This window comes from Camellia sinensis, chromosome 2 (genome assembly GCF_055761805.1).
Source record: "Camellia sinensis isolate YWXY chromosome 2, ASM5576180v1, whole genome shotgun sequence".
Lineage (NCBI taxonomy): Eukaryota > Viridiplantae > Streptophyta > Magnoliopsida > Ericales > Theaceae > Camellia > Camellia sinensis.
In genome coordinates, this window is record NC_138962.1 from 207,329,718 (window position 1) to 207,351,795 (window position 22,078).

The 22,078-nt window shown below is 34.3% G+C and overlaps 1 protein-coding gene and 1 pseudogene across 1 annotated transcript; both read left to right on the top strand.

The window, feature by feature from the left end:
* The first annotated feature begins 5,775 nt into the window (after positions 1–5,775).
* LOC145819394 (secreted RxLR effector protein 161 pseudogene) lies at positions 5,776–6,177 on the top strand (annotated as a pseudogene).
* Positions 6,178–11,233: 5,056 nt separating this feature from the next.
* LOC114314983 (UTP:RNA uridylyltransferase 1) lies at positions 11,234–20,670 on the top strand. Its single transcript, XM_028261560.2, has 6 exons — positions 11,234–13,049; positions 17,656–18,024; positions 18,840–19,063; positions 19,150–19,213; positions 19,431–19,627; positions 20,277–20,670. The coding sequence occupies exons 1-6, from the start codon at positions 11,811–11,813 to the stop codon at positions 20,485–20,487; spliced, it is 2,304 nt and encodes a 767-aa protein (XP_028117361.2). The 5' UTR covers positions 11,234–11,810; the 3' UTR covers positions 20,488–20,670.
* The last annotated feature ends 1,408 nt before the right edge of the window (positions 20,671–22,078 follow it).

Here is a 22,078-nt window from a genome sequence, read left to right on the forward strand (position 1 = left end):
AATAGAATCAAAATTTATTTTGTCCCATTATTTCTCACCTAAACCTTTGTCCTAAATGTTGTTAGAATGTATTTAATATTTGATTAAATCAGGAGTTCAAACAGTTCAAAATAAAGGTTCAAAAGATTCAAGTGAAAGATATTCAAATTTGTAATGATAAAGGTTCAAAAGGTTCAAAAGATATTAATTCAAATGAATAGTTCAAAAAGTTCAAAAGATTCAAGTGAAAGATATTCAAATTTGTAATGATAGAGGGAAAGATATTCAAATTAGTAATGATGGAGTTACAACGGCTATAAATTCAAATGAATAGTTCAAAAGGTTTAAAAAGTTCAAGTGGAAGATATTCAAATTAGTAATGATGGAGTACAACGGCTTTAAATTCAAATGAATAGGTCAAAAGGTTCAAAAGGTTCAAGTAGAAGATATTCAAATTAGTAATGATGACTACAACGGCTATAAACGGCTATAATTTTCATTGTATATACCATAGCCTCTAATGTAAAACTAGTTACAAAAAAACCTGAAAATATTCTTTGATCTATAATCACTCACGTCTATTCTTTGAAAAATTCTCTTAGAAGTATTCTTCAATTTTTGTTTACATCCTCTCTCAGAAATTATACACTGAGCCTTATAGCTTTAAGCCCATCTTTCTTGTGTGAGGTTTACAGAAAAACCAAAGCTTCATTTTTATATCTATCTTTGAGAGATAATTCTTGTAGCTTTCTGTGAAAGCAAAAACACCTTCTTTTCAACCTTGTAAGAGTATAGTACACTCATGGCATGTTTGATTGGGTGGATTAGAGCATGTGATTGAGATTATTAATCTATGGGCCCAACTATCCTATGTTTGTTTTAATATTTTGGTTTAGGATTATTAATCCAATGGATAATTAATCCAACAAATTTGTAGGATTATTAGTAATGGGGTAGGGATGTGATTATTAATCCAATGGATATTAATCCAATTGGATAGTGAATACCACACTAATTTAATAGGATTATTAATATTTCACTATTAGTCTTGTGAATCAAACATGACCTCAATGTTCTTGACTTAGAAAGTCTGTGTAAAATCCGTGAAGGATTGCTCCATTTGTAAAGAGATTGCTAGCACCCCTGTGAAGCTAAAGCATAGTGGAAGCGAAGCTTGAGGAGTGGATGTAGGCCGAGTTGAAGCCGAACCACTATAAATTTGTTTGCCTCTCTCTTTATTATCTCTTTATTTTATTTAAATTGTTGTAGCTATATTTCACATTTTCACAGTGCTAAAATCATTAACTGACATAGTTGTTAGAACACTTGTTTTAATTATTTTTATTTCATTGACTATATTTATCTATTGTGCTAGTCATAATTTTTATTAGGGTATTATTAATTTTTAATTGTAAAAACCTAATTCACCCCCCTCTTAGGTTGTCTTTTGGGTAACAATATATATATATAGGTTTGATATTCTACTACTTAATGGTGAATCTCAATTTTTTTACAATAGCCATTATTATACAAAATTTATAGTTTCACTTGTATATTTTGTTTAATTTAAGGATTACCCTTTGAAATCAATATAAACGTTTATTGTTTGGTTTATCTTGTTTAATTAATAAAAAATAAAATAAGATTCTGAATCATGTTGGTTAATTTTCTCGTTATTAGAAATAAATTGTTGCGTGATATATATTAATTGGAGGTAATAATAGAATTCTTGTTCTACAATAGTAGTGTTTATATTAATTTAAAAGTTTTCCTATTCTAAATTTGCTATGTTTTGGAAACCTACTATATATCATTAAGTATGAGTTTTCATTATTTGCCACACATTGAAAACCATTTTGTATAAAACCTAGAAATTCTCATGCTTTTATTTGGGTGTATTCAGTTAATTTTAAAAGGCATAAAAGACTTAAATATATTTCTAGATTTTTTTTATATATAAAGGATATGATATTAAGGATATTTTGTTTATTATAGTTGCATGTTTAAATAGTAAGTAAATTCATTTGAATTTCATACAGTGAACTGTTTTAACATATTCTTTAAAAGCCTTATAAATTTTCATAATAATTGGCATGCTCTATAGTATAGTGTAATATCATACTACATGTATCAAGATTATTTATTCCATGAAAATTTATGTGAAATAAGAGCATGAATATACTTTGTGTTGGGCTTATGGAATTTATTTTGGTCCAACTTTTAAACAAAATCTAGTATAAGGTTGAATTACATGTGTTTGGTCTTGAAATTTTTCATATAATATTATTCTGATTGTATGTATTATACATTATGTGCATTAAAAGATTATGTATTTGTTGTGACTATAAGGATTTGCTCACATTAATAAATTATGCCATATTTAAAAAATTTATTCTGTTTTAAGAGTAGCCACAGCATCTTAAGACATAAAGATGTGATCCTCAGTATTTTGATTCCATAAAGTCAAAAATTAATTTGGCATTTTTACATTGCAATTTTATTTTATAAATAATTTCTTGGTCCCACAAGAAAGTAATTATTTATGAAATTTAATTGAAATAAGATAATGGATTGGGTATTAAAGGGATTGAACATTCTAAACCCACAGGAATGAGTTTTCTTTTCCTTAAATATTTCGGAACCTATTAGTCTTATTATAAAGTAATAGCAAATCTAATATAGTTTAGTGACCTCTACCCACAGGAAGGTTTAAATTTGTTACTGAATTCGACATTGGTTGATTCAAACTATAGCTATTGTTTCAAAGCATTAATAATGTTCTTGGTAATTGTAGTGATTTCTACCTCTGTACTATCTAATGAGTCTTCTCGTATTCCATTCTTGAACGGTGATAATTTTTCGGATTGGAAGGACAAAATCCTTCTAACATTAGGGTGCATGGACTTCGATCTGGCACTCCGTGTGGATGAACCTCCTAAACCCATGGATGAAAGTTTCGCTGCAAAAAAGAGTACTTATGATAAGTGGAAGTGATCCAATCGCTTAAGCCTAATGCTCATAAAGTCACATATTAGCCACAGTATTAGGGGCTCAATCCCACCATTTGATAAGGTCAAGAACTACATGAGGTCTATTGATGAGCAATTTGTTAGTTCTGACAAAGCATTGGCAAGTACCCTAATGAACAAACTATCAGGAATGAAGCATAACAATTCTAGGAGTGTGCGTAAGCACATTATGGAAATGAGGGACATTGCAGCTCGTCTTAAGTCCTTAGAGATTGAGATTTCTGAGTCATTTCTTGTCAATTTCATACTCAATTCTCTTCATGTGGAATATGGAGCATTCCAAATTTCTTACAACACACAGAAGGAAAAATGGTCTATCAATGAACTTTTGACCATGTGTGTTCAAGAAGATGAGAGATTGAAGCATGGAAAAGTGGAAAGTTCTCATTTAGCAACACATAAAGGAATGCAATGGAAAAAGGGAAAAGGTGATCAGAAATGGAAGAAGCTTGGTAAAGTGCCATTTAAAAATCATGGCAATAAGGATGCATGCTTTTTCGGCAAGAAAAAAGGTCACATGAAGAAAAACTGCTCCAAGTATAAGAAATGGCTTGAGAAGAAAGGTAATCTTATATCTCATGCGTGTTATGAATCTAATATTTTTAATACTCATCAATATGATTGGTGGATTGATTTGGGTTCTACAATTCACATTGCTAATACTATGCAGGGCTTCCTCAGCCTAAGGAAACCTATAGGAAGTGAACAAGGCATCTATTCGGGCAATGGGATGCGTTCGCACATCGAAGCTGTTGGAACTTTCAGACTTGTTTTAAAAAATGACTTTGCTTTGGATCTTGAAAACGCATTTTACATTCCATCTTTTTCAAATCCATTGAGAGAATAAGGAGATTGGTTAATGATGAAATCCCTCCGACTCTTGATTTTATCAAATTTGGTATTTGTATGGACTGCATAAAGGGAAAGCAGACCAAAAAAACCAGTAAAGGTGCCAAAAGGAGTGAGGAAATTCTTGAAATCATACACACTGATATTTGTGGACCATTCACTCCACCTTGTCTGAATGGTCAGAGATATTTTATCTCATTTATTGATGACTTCACACGATACATGTATCTCTACCTCTTATTTGATAACGCTGAGGCACTTGATGCCTTTAAAGCTTATAAAACAGAGGTGGAGAAACAAACAGAAAAGAAAATTAAAATTGTGAGGTCAGACAGGGGTAGAGAATATTATGGAAGGTACACAGAATTGGGACAATTACCAAGTCCATTTGCTAAGTTCCTTAAGGAAGAAGGCATTATTGCACAATATTCAATGCCTGGCACACCACAACAAAATGGTGTTACTGAAAGAAGGAACCAAACACTTAAGGATATGGTAATGAGCATGCTTAGTTATTCTAATGTGTCTATAAATTTATGGAGTGAAGCTTTGAAAACCGCTGTGTATATCTGAAACAGGGTTCCATCCAAGGTTGTTCCCAAAATACCGTTTGAGCTATGGAAATGATGGAAGCCAAGTTTAAGACACTTACATGTTTGGGGTTGTCCAGTTGAAGTGGGGGTGTATAACCCACATTTAAAGAAATTGGACCTTAGAGCAGTTAGTGGTTTTTTCATAGGCTATGCAGAAAACTCCAAGGGTTACAGATTTTATTATCCTTCAAATTCACTTAGAATTGTTGAAGTTAGAAATGCTAAGTTTATTAAGGAAGTTGACCCTAGTGGGAGTTACCCTCGAAAGATAGAGTGAAAGAAATCACGGGATCCGGATACAACACCCACGAATATAGGTGAATTGGTTGTCTTTCAAGATAAGCAATCCGATATTCTTGAAAATCAACAAATTCAAGAACTTTCACCACAAGAAGAACAAGTCAACATAGAGCCTGTACCTCAAGTCCCAATTGAGACTACAAAATTAAGAAGATCCTCACGAGCTAGAAAGTCAGCAATTTTTGGTGATTATTTTGTATACTCAATGGAGTCTGATTTTGACATCGAACATAAAGATGATCCTATTTCATTTTCCAATGCCATGAATATGGATGATTCTAAATTGTGGTATGATGCCATGACGGAAGAGTTGGAATCTATGGCTAAGAATCAAGTTTGGAAAATTATTGAGTTGCCTAAAGGAGTTAAAGCGGTTGACTGTAAATGGGTCTATAAGACCAAGAAAGACTCAAATGGCAATGTCGAACGATATAAAACCAGACTTGTAGCTAGAGGTTTCACTCAAAGAGAAGGCATCGATTATCATAATACATTTTCTCCGGTTTCTAAGAAGGATTCATTTCGAATTATCATGGCATTAGTAGCTCATTTTGATTTAAAACTACATCAAATGGATGTGAAAGCGACGTTTTAAATAGGGATCTTGAGGAAGAAGTATATATGAACCAACATGAAGTTTTTTGTTCTAAAAAAGATAATCACTTAGTTTGCAAGCTCAAGAAATCCATATATGGACTAAAACAAGCTTTCCGACAGTGGTATTTAAAGTTCCACAATGTTATTACTTCATATGATTTTACGGAGAATGTTGTGGACAACTGTATATACCTTAAGGTTAGTGGGAGCAAATACATTTTTCTAATTCTATATGTGGATAACATTTTACGTGCATCTAATGATTTGGGATTGTTGCATGATACTAAACAATTTCTTTCCCAAAATTTTGAAATGAAAGATATGAGTGAAGCTTCTTATGTCATTGGCATAGAGATTCACATAGGTCCAAAAGGACATTAGGACTGTCTCATAAAGCCTACATTGAAAGAGTTTTGAAGAAATTCAAGATGAGTGATTGCACTCCTAATGCAGCGCCCATTTTAAAGAGTGACAAATTCAGTTTAAATCAATGTCTGAAAAATGATTTGGAAAAAGAACAAATGGTTAGCATTCCCTATGCGTATGTCGTGGGTAGTTTAATGCATGCTCTGGTTTGTACACGACCTAATATTGCATTTGCAGTTGGGATGCTTGGAAGATACCAAAGTAATCCAGGAATGGAACATTGGAAGGCTGCAAAGAAAATCATGAGGTACTTCAAGGGAACCAAGGACTACATGCTTACTTACAAGCATGTTGACTGTCTTGAGGTGGTTGGATATTCAGACTCGGATTTTGTGAGTTGTCAAGATTCCAGAAAATTCACTGTAGGATATGTCTATCTGTTAGCAGGCGGTGCTGTTTCGTAGAAGAACGCCAAAGAAACGATAATTGCATCGTCAACAATGGAAGCAGAGTTTATAGCATGCTTTGAAGCAACCTCACAGGTTATTTGGTTAAGGAATTTTATCATAGGGCTTCGAATTGTGGATTCAACTTCTAGGCCATTAAAAGTTTATTGTGATAATTCGGCTGCGGTTTTATTCTCTAACAACAACAAAAGTGGTAGCCGAAGCAAGCATATTGACATAAAGTATCTTGCTATTTGAGATTGTGTTAAGAAGTAAGAAGTTAGCATTGAGCATATTAGTACCGATATTATGACAACCCTCACCTCTGATTACTGCTAAACTATGACTGAACATGATAAGTAACTGATTAGGATGAAATCCTAAACTGATTGCATGAGTATGTTGTTTGATTGCATTTCTATTTGTTTATCAATTAAATGATCTATTCATATTTTATCTTTGAATTGCGAATCGAAGGTCTTATCGGCGACCGAATCAGAAATCGATTGGTATTTTATATTAATTAGAATTTATGTGATTTTATGGTAGATTTAATTTGAAATTGATTTGGAATGATTAAATTAGATTAAATAAAGTTGTATCACATTAGTTTGCACGTTTTACCAAATTGCACTTGAGTGGCCATTTCCTACAAACTCTGTTTGGCACCTTCATATATCATTTTTCAGCCACTTCCTTAGGCTAAAATTGTGAGCAAGAGAGGAAGAGTAGGAGAAGTTTGGTTTGGAAATTAGAAGACTTGGTCAGTGATTGCAAAATTAGACCTCCATACTTGGAATTCAAGACCTAAGGTAGAGATTTCATCTTCTTGATTGTGAATTTGAGTTGTATCTTACATGGTTCATGGTAATTTAGAGTTTAAAGTCAAGAATTGGTTTAAAGAGTTGAATTTGAGAGTGAATTCATGCATGCGTGCATGTATACATTCTTGAGTTTTGAGGTCTTTCCATGAAATTTGCTACATGCATGTTCATATTTTGATTATAGTTCAAGAATTCATCATGTTTTTGGAAGGATTGAGTTATTTGACCATGTATTTGAAGCTTTGAATTTAATTGAATACATGCATGTTGTGTTTGAGCTTTGTTCTTGAAGTTTATTTGGAAATTGTGTTTAATTGACTTATCTTTGGGCTTGATTTTACAAAATTGATCTTCAAAATATGTTGTAGTATGAGTTTTTAAGTGTTTTCCAGAAAATGGGCCTAAAAGGTTGAGTTTTTGTGTTGAATGTTTTGTTTGAGCTTGGGAGGCAAATCTGGAAATTCCAGATTTTGGCTTCCACGCTCGAGCGAAGGATTCCATGCTCGAGCGACCATCTTTTGTTTAGAGCTCCGCTCGAGCGAAGGGATGCTAGCTCGAGCGTAGATTGCAAGCTCTCAGGTTTTTGGTGTACGCAGACACACGCTCGAGCGAGGACTGTGTCTTACGCTCGAGCGAGCGTCGAGCGAGCATTGGGGGGGGGAATTTTCAACATCCAGCACTTTTTGCATTTTTACAGACCGTTCGAGCGAGGAAGTCTACGCTCGAGCGACCCCACTGTTTTGACAAGCTCGCTCGAGCGAAGAAAGCCACGCTCGAGCGAAACCACTATTTTCTGAAAATTTTGAAAAGTGTTTTAAAGTACATCTTTGTATCCTCATTTCATCATAGGCATTCCTAGGCCTAGTTTAAGACATCTTAATGAGGTTATTGATGTAGAACCACACCGAGTCAAGTTAGGGACTTAGTTGTTGATTCCCAAGTGTGTAACTTATTGTGTGTTCGTTCTGTAACTGTGTAGGGTTGGCATCCGAGAACGTTCATTAGCTGCCTATAGCCCAGTGCTCTGTGAGTAACAATGTTGTAAAGATATGTTCAATCATGAATATTTTTTGAATGATCTACTGTACTGCTTTTTGAAATGATATTTCTTACTGAATGAATGCTTGTCCTATTTATGCACTGAATTCGTGGCATCCATAGCAATCTACTATTACTGTACTGTTACTGCTACTGTTACAAAGATCTTTGTCGGTTCCCATATTTGGAACCATTACTGTTTACTATTATGATGGCCATCAATTGACTGTTCAGTCTGTTAAGACCTACTGTACTGTTTTGCTATTGGATGTACCACATAGAACTGCTATGGTTTCTAAATGACTGACATGACTGCTAAATGACTGAAAGGACATTCATTCCTAACTTCTTTACACAGTTGTTATTCACTGGGCTTTAGCTCACTGTTTATATTTATATGTAGGTGTTCAGGCACCGGATCGATGCTAGGAGCGTCGGGTTAACTCCCTTTTTGTCAAGCCAACCATTGTGCCTCACCTCGAGGTTCCAAGTCTGACCGAGCTAAGGCTGTTTTAGGGTGTCTCAGTTTCACCCTTCCGTCTCTGTTTTGTAATACTGTTTAAGACTTGTACTGCACTCTGAATGTTGTACATTTGGTGTATTTATGTTTTGCTTATGAATGTGAATATGTTCAAAAAAGTCTTTTTGCATACAGGCTGTCACAGCTTATTGGACATCTTTTATTACTGTTTTGGCTTCTGCCAGCCCCTGTACTCTGTATTACTGTCTTTACTGTTAAGCAAGCCTTCGGTAATCACGGATTACTGGCCGGTTACAGTGCTAAACCCATAGGGGCGGGTTTGGGTCGTGACAGATATGATGGTTGCAGATCCCATGACCAAAGGTCTTTCTGTAAAGGTGTTTTCAAAACACGTTGAAGGCATGAGATTAATTGGTTAGCTCAATAATTTTTCTAGTTGTTGTTTTATTTTGTTTTGTCATGACATTTTGATTATTATTAGTGAAAAGCATCATTTTGTGCACTTAATGTATTTGTGATGCTATGCAGTCCATTGGGATTATTGATCCATACGGATCATTGGACCCATAATAACTTATTAGAAGTTATTCATAAAGAATGACACCACATAAAGTTAAAAGTGTGATACAATGTAATACATGGAATGAAATACTTCATTGATAGAGTATAACTGCCATGATTCGTGTATTATAACTCTAAAGGTTTGGCTATTTTTATTTAATGGCCATACTCAGTTTGTTAGTTACCCGACAGTTAACAACGTGTGTTATATGTGCCAAGTGGGGGAATGTAAGAATATCCATAAAGTGGCCCATATGCTACATGTTTTATTTATTTATATTATATATATTTAATTAGTTTAATGGTTAATGGGTAACCAACGTCTGTTCACTATCTCATATGGTGGTTTCATGGGACCTTACAACTTCCCTGATGGTGGGAAGTTATAAGGAGTTACATTTGGATATGGGTCCAAACCTATCTATATCTATGCCTGTGATAGCCATCAAACACAGACGTTGTTTTGTGAATAGAATAGGCTTGAAACTCTATTCCTTCCACTTTTTCCATATGGTTCTATAAAAGTGTTCAGTGAGTGGGTTCTGTTTATATATTCAAGATTTGATCATTTAAGGATAAAGATTCAAAGGCTTGAACATGATGGCAGGAGGTATTCTTCTTTCTGAATTAAAACAATTTTAATTCTCACAATGAGGAGATCTATACTGCTGGACAAACTAATAAAAGAGGTGTCAAAGATCAAAAGAGAACTTTGGGACTCAATTTTAAGATGCCAAACATCCCCAATTCAGACCATCCAAATCAAGAGGCACAAGTATGGACAAAGATAGAATCTCAAAATAGTAAAACCAGTAATGAAAAGTGTAAATGATTTTACATGATCAAACAAGAAAATCAAACATCGATACACCTAAAAATAAAGAAAACAGTCAGAATTTTTTTATTATTTTATTATTCTTATTTTAAAGAATAGAAGATGGTATTTGTTACCCAAAAGACAACCTAAGAGGGGGGGGTGAATTAGGTTTTTACAAATAAAAGTAATAATACCCTAATAAAAATCAGCACAACAGATAAATATAGTTAATGAAATAAAAATAATTAAAACAAGTGTTCTAATAACTATGTCAATTAATGAATTTAGCATAATAAAAATATGAAATATAGTTATGGCAATTTAAATAAAATAAAGAGATAAGCGAGAGAGAGACAAACAAATTTATTGTGGTTCGGCTTCAACTCAACTTACGTCAACTCCTCAAGTTTCACTTGAGATTTTTCACTATTCTCTAGCTTTATAGGGTGCTAGCAACCCTTTCACAGATGGAACAATCCTCCACGGATTTTACACAGATTTTTTAAGTCCAAAAACATTGAGTGTACTACAGTCTTATAGAATTGAAAAGAATGTGTTTTTGCTTTCGCAGAAAGTTACAAGAATTATCTCTCAAAGATAGATATAAAAATAAAATTCTGATTTTTTTGTAACCCTCACACAGGAAAGATGGGCTTAAATACGACTCAATGTATAATTTCTGAGAGAGGATGTAAATAAAAAATTGAATAACACTTCTCAGAGAATTTTTCAGAGAATAGATGAGAGTGATTTTAGATCAAAGAATATTTTCTGGTTTCTGTAACTTGTTTGTAGTTGCTGTTTCTTGTTCACATCAGAGGCTTTGGTATATATAATGAAACTTATAGCCGTTGTATTCATTTGAATGTCTTCCACTCCATCATTACTAATTTGAACTTGTGGGAGACAAGATCATTACTAATTTGAACTTGTAGGAGACAAGATCATTACTAATTTGAACTTGCAGGAGACAAGATCATTACTAATTTGAACTTGTTGACCTCCTACTATTTTGGGCTGTTTGAACCTCTGTTTTGGGCTGTTTGAACATCTATTTTTGGTTTGAAATGAACTCCAGATTTAAGCAAATATTGAATACATTCTAACATTATTTAGGATAAAAGTTTAGCAAGAAATAGTAAAATAAATTTTATTTTTATTTTTCTCTTCCAAATAAATTAAAACATAATTAAATAAATGATCAAAATAAATAAGTCTAACAATATCACACTCACACGATGAGGAAAACTGTCAAATGAAGAATACTAATCCTTCAAAAATAGATATTCCAAATCCAAAAGAAACCCAAAGGGAAAGGAGTTTCCACTCAGAAAGATATGCTTCAATTAGGATAATAATCTATGGAAACCCAACAATTCAAATTTCATAAATCTAAACAAAACCAATTAGATACAAACTCAGAACAAAGATTATCCTTTACAAAACGATTCTCCACAAAAATCAATCTCAAAAAATTCTGATCATTCAATGGGACAAAGATCAAAGTTATCATCAGAAATGGAGGGCTAATGATTGAAAGGAGTGGAAAAAGTGAAAGAAAATGCTGTGTATAGTTGAGGTTTGGGAATGAGAGGCAATGGTTGATGGTGAAGTGGCTAGTGAGATGGTGGTGGGTAAGATGTGGATGAAGAAATTGTAATATATGTAGGTGAAATATGTACGAAGAAATTGTGAAATGTATGAGTGAGATGATAATTTTGTTAAAAAATAAAATTATAATTCTAAAAAAATTCATTAAACTTTAGTGTGTAGAACTTCCCCAATCATTGATCTCCACTGCCTCCACTCTCTCATTTTTCTACTGCCACATAAACACACACTCTCTCTCTAAATTATATACATATAATCCACATATATATATATTTTCTCTGTCTAATCAGACAAGAGTCGCTCCACTTTTTTAACACACATGACCGGCGGCGGAGGCGACCACCACCTGCCGCCGCAGTCTCCGTCGGATAACAGCGGTGAATTTCTCCTCCAGTTGCTCCGGAGGCCACCACCACCACCACCACCCCAACATCCCCCAACGCCGCCGCAGCAACCACCACTTCTACCCTCCTCCCACACCAGACCTCCACCATCACCACCACCACCACCGCCGCCGCCGCCGCCGCCGAATCTCTCTCATGATCCGGCAGTTGCGGCCGTAGGTCCCACCCTCCCTTTCTCTCCATTCCCATCCAACGGTCACGATCTTCCGTTCCATCAACGTCCTCCTTGGCCTCACTCACCTCCATTGGCACCTGACAACCTCTTCCTCCAGGGTTTTCCCCAAAACCCTAACCCTAGTTGGTCTCCTTCACCACCACAAAATCCCCATTTCAATACTCAGTTTTTAGCCGACGATATTCGAAAACTAGGGGTTTTCAGTTCAATCCCTAGACCGGACTCATCTCATCAACATGATCAAATCCTCATGTTTGGCTCTGTTCCTTGCGAAATTCGAAGCGATACGTTAGCTTCTGCAGCTAAAATCCATGGTTTATTGTCAAAGGAGAGAGAATTAACCCAAGGGAATAGGCAATTCAATGGTTTGGAGGCTAATTTTCAAAATTCCCCCAATTTTAGTCCAAACCCTCTGGTAGATTCGCATGCTTTTCAGAATCAAGGGCAAGAAAGAAGTAGCAGTGGCAATTTGAAGCTAGGTGTTCTTCCCTCCAGGCCGCCACCGGGGTTCCCAACCAAGCCCAGTAATTTGGGGAATTTGGAGTCTGGGAATAGGAGTTTTGATCATAATGTGGATAAGGAAAAGATTAGTTTTGGTGAATTGAGCCACATGGGTTTAACTCCAAACCATGAAAATGTGAGAGAAAAAATATTGCTTCTTGATCGAAAGATTCGTGGCGATAAGACGCCTGAACCGCGAATAAGCAGTCAGTTTGATTGCCCTGGCCCATCACCAGGAAGTAACCTTCATTCAGTTTCAGGATCTGATGTTGAAGAGTCTCTGTTGGAATTGCATGATGAGATTGGTGAAAATGAGAAAAAACCCAGATATAGGTTTCAGGACGACTTGAGGAGGCGTGGTGATCGAGTTCGAAGTGAATTAGATGATTTGGATGAACAGGTTGAGGGCTCTTTAGTATGCGAGGATGAGTCTGATGACAAGAATGATCAAAAACCACAGCAGAGTTCTCAAGATAAGGTAAAAGCTTTACTCTTAGGTCTACATGAATTAATTCCACATCAGAGGTAACTGTAGTTTAATTGGAACGGAGTTAAAACCTTGTGGTGTTGAGGTTTTATTGGAAAACTTACCTAAACTAAGAAGGTTCCAGAGATTAACTCTTAATCCGCTAAATAGTGTTCATATTAGAAGTTTAATGGTTTTTGTTCAGAATTGTCTACATTGGTTTGTTAGTAATACTTGAATTCAATAAAATTGTTCAACCTTAGTGAAGATCATCTATAATTACACAAGTGAAGGATATTTCTTAGTTTGGGTCATTAATAACTGGATTATATTATATATACACTCTGTTATTAGAATCGTACGATTCGCGATTCGAATCTTACGATTTGATTTGATTCAATTCAGTAGGTAATCGATTCGAACAGGTTGTGTGAATCGCAAATAGCTATGAATCGTAGGCGAATCGGTGAATCGGTGAATCGAATCGATGAATCGTGAATCAATTCAATTCGCTAAAATCGATATTTGGCTTTCTTTTTTGAGTTTTTATTGTTAGATAAGGGTTCATACAACCTTTTTAAGGTCTCTAGGATTACTATATGTCATCTTTTAACTTTCTCTTCCTCCCTATTTACTCTCAAATACTCAAACTTTAGCGGAAAAAAGAAGAACTTTCTCTCTCTACAATATTTTAGACTTACATATTCAATTTTATCTAAATACTTGCATTTACAAAATGAATTTTTTGAAGGCATCAAGTGAGATTTTTGAAAAAGTCTGAAGATTTTGATTTTTTAACCTTATAAAAAGTTAAAAACATTGTTTTTGAGTTATTGTGACTTGAAAATTGAAAGTTTTTCTTTGTTTGCTTTCTTCATTAAGAACGGTTGATAATAAATAGTATCTAAAGGGGAAAAAAGTGAAGTGGTAAACATTGGAATCAATGTTAATTTCTTAAATTTCTTATTTAGACCACATGATCATCATTTAAAACAATATTTTTGGTGATTTGTGTCTAAATATTTCATATTTATTAGATATATTTAATATCTAAGTGTGTAGATATATTTTCTATATAATTAAAAAAAGGTGACCGAATCTTTACGATTCACGATTTGATTCGATTCGCGATTCGGTACAATACCATTTCGATTCACGATTCGAATCCCAATTTGACAACTATGTATATACATATAATGCTTGTAGAGAACTCTGTTAAAACCAAGAAATGCAGATCTTCCTACTATTTAACCATAATAAAGTGGGTTTCCAAGAAGTATTTTTTTATTTATCAAAAAAAAAAAAAAAAAGTGAGTTTTCCAAGAAATTTATCATGTGTAAAACTTTTTTGGAGCAGGGAAGAGTGGGAGGAAAGGATAGTCAGACTTTGGAATAGGAGGCGGTGGAGACATTTTGTTGTGTAAGATTGAAAGTGGAAGAAAAAGTAAAATGGAAGGCAAGTAAACCCACTTAGCTTAGGAAACCAATTCACTCAAAAAAATGAGCTAAAAGAATAAGGGAAGGGGGGGAGGGGGGATTTTGGATGATATTTGGTTTTAGGAAACACTTGTGTTTAAGATCACATGAAACCCTGGCATCACAACCATTTTGTTTGATTCTTATCTGCCTGCAAAACTCCTGAAAATAGCAAAACCTACCATCACTTCACAAACCCTAATGAACTTGCTTCATATTATGGTAAAGGGATAGCACTTAAAAAGAATAATAATGCAAGCATATATGTTTCACATTTGGCATGTAAGGGTTAAGTTAAGTGGCTTTATGAGGATACAAAAATGCTACACATAATATACCTAACAACGCCGAATTAGTACACATTAATGTGTGTTTGTGAGGGTAAAGATTGGGTACATATCTAACCTTTAGCATAATGCACAAAGTGGTTGCCCTGAGACTTTAACTCATAACCTCAAGGTGTGGGCCACAACCAAGATGAATTTGATCTATACATTTCAAATTCTGGCCATTTTTCTTGGGACATAGTATTGGTGATAAGGATTTAATGGTCTTATGATTTTTAAGAACCATTCATAATTATGTTTCTAGTATTATTAACCTTATTTTGTGATTAATTTATATTTTTTAAGATTTTTAAGTCAAGGGTGTTTTGGTAATTTCAATTTTTGCTAACATGAGTTGTAGGGGTCTCTCATGGGTCATCTTGTGGGTCAAGTTATTTAATTGGGTTTTATTTATGTTTCTTATTTGGTCTTCAATTAGTTTTAGAAGTCAAAGATATTATACTAGTTTTTTTCTTTTGGTTATAGTTGATTTAGGAAGTCTTCTAATTCTATATAAAGCCATGTAATGTTTATAATTCAATACAGTTGATATTTTATTAAAAATTGCTAGTTTTAAAGTTTTTTTATGGATTGTGTGATGCAATCAAACTTAGGTGTAATGCTTATGGAATCTAGGACCATGTTTGTTTGGCAGATTAGGTTGGACGAGATTGTTAGTGAAGGGATGGTTAGTGAAGAGATTGTTAGTGAGGGGATTAAGTAAGAATGTATTTGTTTTGATGATAGTGAAGAGATGATTAGTGATGGGATTGTTAAATTATTTTTATATAAAATAAAAAATATATATTTCAATATTAAAAAAAAAAAATTCTAAAACAAATATATATATTTTTTTTTTTTACAAATAATAGGCTACTCTTGTATAAAAAATAAAAAATAAAAAAAAAGAAGAAAGGAAGAACACACTTATTTTTCCAATTCCCTCAGTATTTTTTCAATCCCATACCCTCCCTAGCTTTGTTAATCTGGCTGTGCAATGAGATTGCCAATTCGGCTGGACAAATAATCCACTCACAAATTTTCTCAACCAAACATTCTTTCAAAGTTCCAACCTCACTATTAGTCCAATCCCACCACTGATGCGGGATAACAATCACGGCCTAGATGTGATGCCTAGACCTATCTTCTTCTCTTCTTTCTTCTTTTCTGTTTTAGTTTACTATTCACGGGTATTGTTCACAGCTCCTAAACAGTTCCAAAATCTCATCTTTCATGGTTAAACTCTTACCTGTTTATTATCCTAAACAAACTCTACTTATACCTTAGACTCTTGTGGCTGTCCCTAATTGTCCTACATCTGACTTTTTTTCAATGCTTCACTGAAACAATAGTAGAAATGCCAATTCTTCACTTTTTCCTGCAAAAGCACTGTCCAACTTTGTTGCCACTTTCTATCCAAAAAAAAAAAAGGGGAAAAAGAGAGAGAGAGAGAGAAGGAATATCATAGTTTGTATGCCAATTGATTGATAATGTGCTGGCTACAATTTTTAGAAACATGGAGAAGGGAGGGGATGGCTTTGTGTGGGGGTTAAATCAAGAAATGTGTACTACTTGTTTTTAGTAGCATTATAGGAATGTTGTATATATGTTGGTATCTTTTCTACGTTGCTATGAATTTTAGTATTGAAAATTGTGATTCTATACACTTATTATCAATGTTGCTTGTAACATTTCTGAACTTCTCAAAACATACATAGTTTTTCTTTGTTAATCCACTGAGTTAGTTGTGTAATTCAGATTTTCTGTGTTAATAGTTATGGTACATGGCCTCTGGTATGGGTGGGTATGTATCCAAGTGTTTGATTGATATAATTCCCATGTCCAGGACACAAACATACATGGAATATTTCTTGATATAATTTTTCAAATTTTTCATAAAAATTTTCTGGAGTAAATTGGTATTCACAAGGTGCCATAGAGCATTTCTGCCATAATATGGGAGTTTTATGTCTAGTTTTATGGTAAACTCAAATTACTAAATATGTTTGCTAGGTGAATGTCCCATATTCATACCCTTACCCAAGTGTCCGTTTGGGCAATAGTTTGTTGATCAACTTACTCACTTAAAGAAGTAAAGCCACTATCATCTACGCTATTGTTTGAATTCTTTTTTAAATATTTCATTGTGCGCCTTTGCAGCTTTCTTGCAAAAGTATAGGTTCAGGTAAGCATTGATCTGATACGGGTACTTCATGCATTTAGAAGAGTCAATGTAACATGGGTTAAAAAGGGACAAGTGCAGTGTTACAAACTTGGGCAGTCAAGCATGAATACCCCAGTTGGAGTAGGAGGGAAGCTACTTCATGAAAATTGTGACCACTCTGCCCTTCCAGCATATGGAATTGATAGGACAACACAGGGCCTTTTTATCTTAATATGGAAATAATATATAGTGAGGAATGTATGTAACGTATGTGTGTGTGTGTGGGTTTTTATTATTATTTATAAATATTATTATTATTATTGTTATTATTATTATTATTATTATTTTGGACAAACCATTTGTGTTGAAAGTTTTGCAATTCTTAGCATTACACTGTGATTTCTTCAAGTTAGAATCATTTCTCTACCTTTCAAGTGTTCTGTTTTGGAATTTTACATCATTTCATAGTAGATATCCTTGGGAAGGAAAGAACCTGAAGTTTTTGGACATAGATATTTCTGTAGCCAGAAGTTTTTGTATGTGTGCTTGAGTGAATGTGCGCTGTCTGCACGTGGGTGCCTCTCTTTCTGAACATTTGCACTTATGTCTGAATTATATAGCTTAAAGATTTACCTTTGCTATGTTCAATCAGGATTACAGATCAGATACAAGAGGACAAAAGCTACTTGGTCAGAGAATGAGGAACCTTAGAAGACTGATTCCATGTCGTCATGATATACACAGGCTAAAAGCTCCTTTCCTTGCCATTTATGAGACCTTGATACCACCAGAGGAAGAAAACGCGAAGCAAAAGCAACTGTTAACATTATTAGAGAAACTTGTTAGCAAAGAATGGCCTGAAGCTCGGTTGCATCTTTACGGATCATGTGCCAACTCGTTCAGGGTTTCAAAAAGTGACATAGATGTTTGCCTTGCAATTGAGGATCCAGATGTGAACAAGTCTGAGGTTTTGTTGAAGTTGGCTGATATATTGCAGTCAGATAATCTTCAGAATGTGCAGGTAAATGATCTAGCCTTCCAAGATTTGTGCAATGTCCTTACTGCTGTTCACGTAAGTTACTAAAATGATTTGAAAGTCAGCATAGTCAAATCATTACCAACTAGAAATCATCAAGTGGATTATTTGAATCATTTCGGTTTGCCAATTCCAATTATCACAGTAACACTTTTATCCACACAATATTGCTATAATAAAATAAAAGCAAGATAATAGACAGCGAGATTCATGGAAAAACTGTTGGGAACAACAAACCTTAGGATTCAAATCCACGGGTCACCTTGCCTGTCAAAAACTACTAGATCTAGAATTTAATACAAAGATTGAAGTAAATGACTTACAACCTAACCCTAGATTCATTGGCTATGATGTCTTCCCCTTCCAGCTCATAAGCTTGAACTCTACTTTTAAGTGGTTCTGACTCTACTGTCAGCCTTGTCTTGTCTAGATCTTCACTTTCCTTGCGGCCAATCGCAATCGGCTATTTGGCAAAAATAAGTAATGCATTAAGAGTGATAGAAGTGCATATGATGTGAGTGGTTTTTGCAAACAATTAGAGAAAAAATCAAACATTCTTGAATTAATATCCTGCTGGAGCTGCACGAGCCCTTCCTTTGTGCTACCAATGACCTACAAATAAGAAAAATGCTAGAAGAAAATGAGAGGGCAGATAACCATGGACTAGGTCTCAACTTCTGTGCTTAATTGTTAATGGGGGGATCATGTTTCTAAGTATGCAACTCTCACATGTGAGATAAACAGGTCATAAATCTCGATGCAAGTTTCTCTGGGGTTATTAATATAAGTTTTGTATACAGGCTCTGACACGTGCTCGGGTCCCAATAGTGAAGCTTATGGATCCAGTCACTGCAATCTCTTGTGACATATGCATCAACAATGTTTTGGCTGTTGTAAATACAAAGCTTCTATGGGATTATGCACAAATAGATGTGAGACTGCGGCAGTTAGCTTTAATTGTGAAACACTGGGCTAAATCAAGAGGAGTTAATGCAACTTATCAAGGAACGCTTTCTAGCTATGCGTGAGTTATAGCTTTAGTGGTTCATAGGTGTTTATTTTCCTATCCATTTACATTTTTAGTTACTAATAACTTTGATTGGTTTTCAGGTATGTCTTGATGTGCATTCACTTCTTACAACAGCGTAGACCTGCTATCCTCCCATGCTTACAGGTGTGTTTCATTTGATTGCTCTTATTCAAGGGAGTGTTTTGTACTCTTATTAATATAGCAACCATTCTGCTAGTCTTCCATTACATTGTGTTATGAATCTCCTTTAGAATGTACTCTAAGGAGAAGATTAGCCTTGAAAGTAAATGTACTCATGAAATTTTCTTATGTTGATATAGTTGGTCTTTCCCTAATTCGTGCCCTGCTTGTGCTTTTCCAGGGAATGGAAAGAACCTATGCTGTTACTGTTGACAATATTGAATGTGCCTATTTTGATCAAGTTGAAAAACTTTCTGGGTTTGGATCACGTAATAGGGAAAGTATTGCTCAATTGGTATGGGCATTCTTCAATTATTGGGCGTATTGTCATGATTATGCAAATGATGTTATATCTATTCGAACAGGAAGCATACTCAGGTGAGTAGACACTCTTTATCTCACGGGAACTCGGTTTTAATTTCAAGCATGATATGTGAACTGTACATGTTCATAGAATGGAAGATCATGTCATGTCAAGTGTAGTGTTTTGTCCATTTCTTTTGTTCATTCCTTGGAATATATATATATATATATATAAACTATTTTGTTGGGATGCCCACAAACATTAGGAGGACAAAAAAATCCAAATGGAAAAAAATATAGCAAAAGCTACCCCAACCTACTAGATCCTTTTCATAAAAATTAAGGGTAAAAAGAACTTTATCCTATATATATATAAAGAAAATGTATAAGCATAAGGTAATAAGTTATGAATTAGTCAGGAGTGATGGCAAGTGTTAATCGCTCAATTTGAGTCACGGAAATTAGCCTGTACAAAAATAAAATAAATAAATAAATTGGGGAAGGTTGCCTATACACTACCACTCCCAGGTCTTGTGCATTGGTACTACATTTTTTCTTTAGTAAACTATGAATCATGGTTTAAATTTTTGACTTCTTAATTATTTAGGTCCTTTTGCAGCTAAACTGCTTGTATGATTTAAAAAATTCCAAATGATTTCATAGAATTGAAGTGTCAATTTGAACATTGCTTTTTAGCCTCCTCTGTTTCTTTCATATTTAACAGCAAGCGAGCCAAAGACTGGACTAGGAGGATTGGGAATGACCGTCACTTGATATGCATAGAGGATCCATTTGAGATTTCTCATGATCTGGGTCGAGTGGTGGACAAGAATAGCATAAGAGTACTGAGGGAGGAATTCGAACGAGCTGCACAAATCATGCAGTTTGATCACGATCCTTGTGTAACACTCTTTGAACCATATATTCTTAGTTAACTTGATTCTTTGTTTCAGCAGTGTGGTTGTATTTATGGTGTTGGATATTTATAGTTTTGTTGATCCGGCTTGTAAATTCCTTGACATCATTTCTTCTTCTTGCTTTTGTTTTGTTCATCCACATACACAGACGCACGCACAAGCTAGTATATTTATACATACATATAGCGGTTTTGGCTTCAATTTGATGTAAGCATTGTATAGAATTTAATAGAGTGCTTCCTATATTAGTCTTTTCACAAGCTTTTCTTCAAGGTCTTTTGACCCATCTTTGGGATTTACTACTAAGAACAAAATTCAAGCATTTTCGTTTGTCTTGTTAATCTTTTTTCTTCTTTGGTATGAAATTTGAGTCAAAAGCCGTCTACCGGTTGTTTGTTTCTGTCTTGTGCGTGAAATGATTCATGTGAGCACAATTTCCAGTGCTTGTGTGAGGGATTTGTAGGGGGAGAAAATTTATTTAAAATCATCCCAAAAACATTTTTCTTTTCTTTTCTAGGACATTTTCTCCATTTTCACCAATCCATTGTAGGTTAATCAATTGCTAAGTATTACCAGTAGGGCTGCAAATGAGCTGAGTCAAGCTTTGTTGAGTTCAAGTTTGAATCGTTTACTTATCAAGCTTGTTTATTGAGTTCGAGCTCAGCTCAATGACTAACTGGGTTCAAGTTCGGCTCAGCTCGTTAATATTAATGAAATTTGAGGTTAGCTTAGTTCGGTTCGATAAGATTTTTTTTAATATTATTTAAATAAAAAAAATATTATTTATATATTGAATGTATTTGTACTATTATTTATATGTTATATATTCATTAATAATGTAAATAAAGATAACAAGCCGAGTTTGGCCAGCCGTGCTTATTCGAGCTTAAGTTTGACTTGTTTACTAAACGAGTTGAGCCTTTAACAAGTTAAATAGAGCCTGTTTGTAAATAATTCGGTTTATTTGTAATCCTAATTACTAGTCAATAGTAAAATGAAATGCAAAACAAACCTAAGAAGTGCATAAAAAGCAAGTCGGACTCATTCTGAGCTGTGAGAATCACTCCTAGAATAAATTTGAATTACACATTGTATTTTTTTATTTTTTATTTGAGTACTTCATTTTGACTTTTATCTAAACATGTAACTTCACTTTGACTGTTGGGCTTGTGGGATTTATCACGGGTTTTATTTTGATAATTCGAACTGTTCAATGTGTGAAACTCGTCAAGTATTTTATGCCTGTAAAAAATCATGTTGATTGGATACCGGTAGTCCCTTGATCGAAATATATTTTTGTTAATAATTAATTTTTAAAATTATATTTACTATTGACAAAAATGTATTCCGATCAAAGAGCTTTTGATATCCGATCAATGTGAGGTTTTGCAAGCATAAAGTACTTGACGAGCTCTACACATTAAACAATTCGGATCATCGAAACGGGACCCGTGATAAGCCCCACAGGTTTAACAGTACGTTCCAGGTCATATGTAGACTGACGAAAATCGTATGTTTTTCAAAAAAAAAAATATTAATTAAACAAGAAGTATTTTCTCTAAGGAATTGACTAGGCTCTAAAATAGCTATAATTTTATTTAAAAGTACT

What these genes read in the sequence shown, in the direction of transcription:
- LOC114314983 (XM_028261560.2), top strand. Translation starts at nt 11,811, where the DNA reads ATGACCGGCGGCGGAGGCGACCACCACCTGCCGCCGCAGTCTCCGTCG. An exon ending in AGCAGAGTTCTCAAGATAAG is followed by an intron (nt 13,050 to 17,655) that starts GTAAAAGCTTTA and finishes ATGTTCAATCAG; the next exon opens with GATTACAGATCAGATACAAG. An exon ending in CGAACAGGAAGCATACTCAG is followed by an intron (nt 19,628 to 20,276) that starts GTGAGTAGACAC and finishes CATATTTAACAG; the next exon opens with CAAGCGAGCCAAAGACTGGA.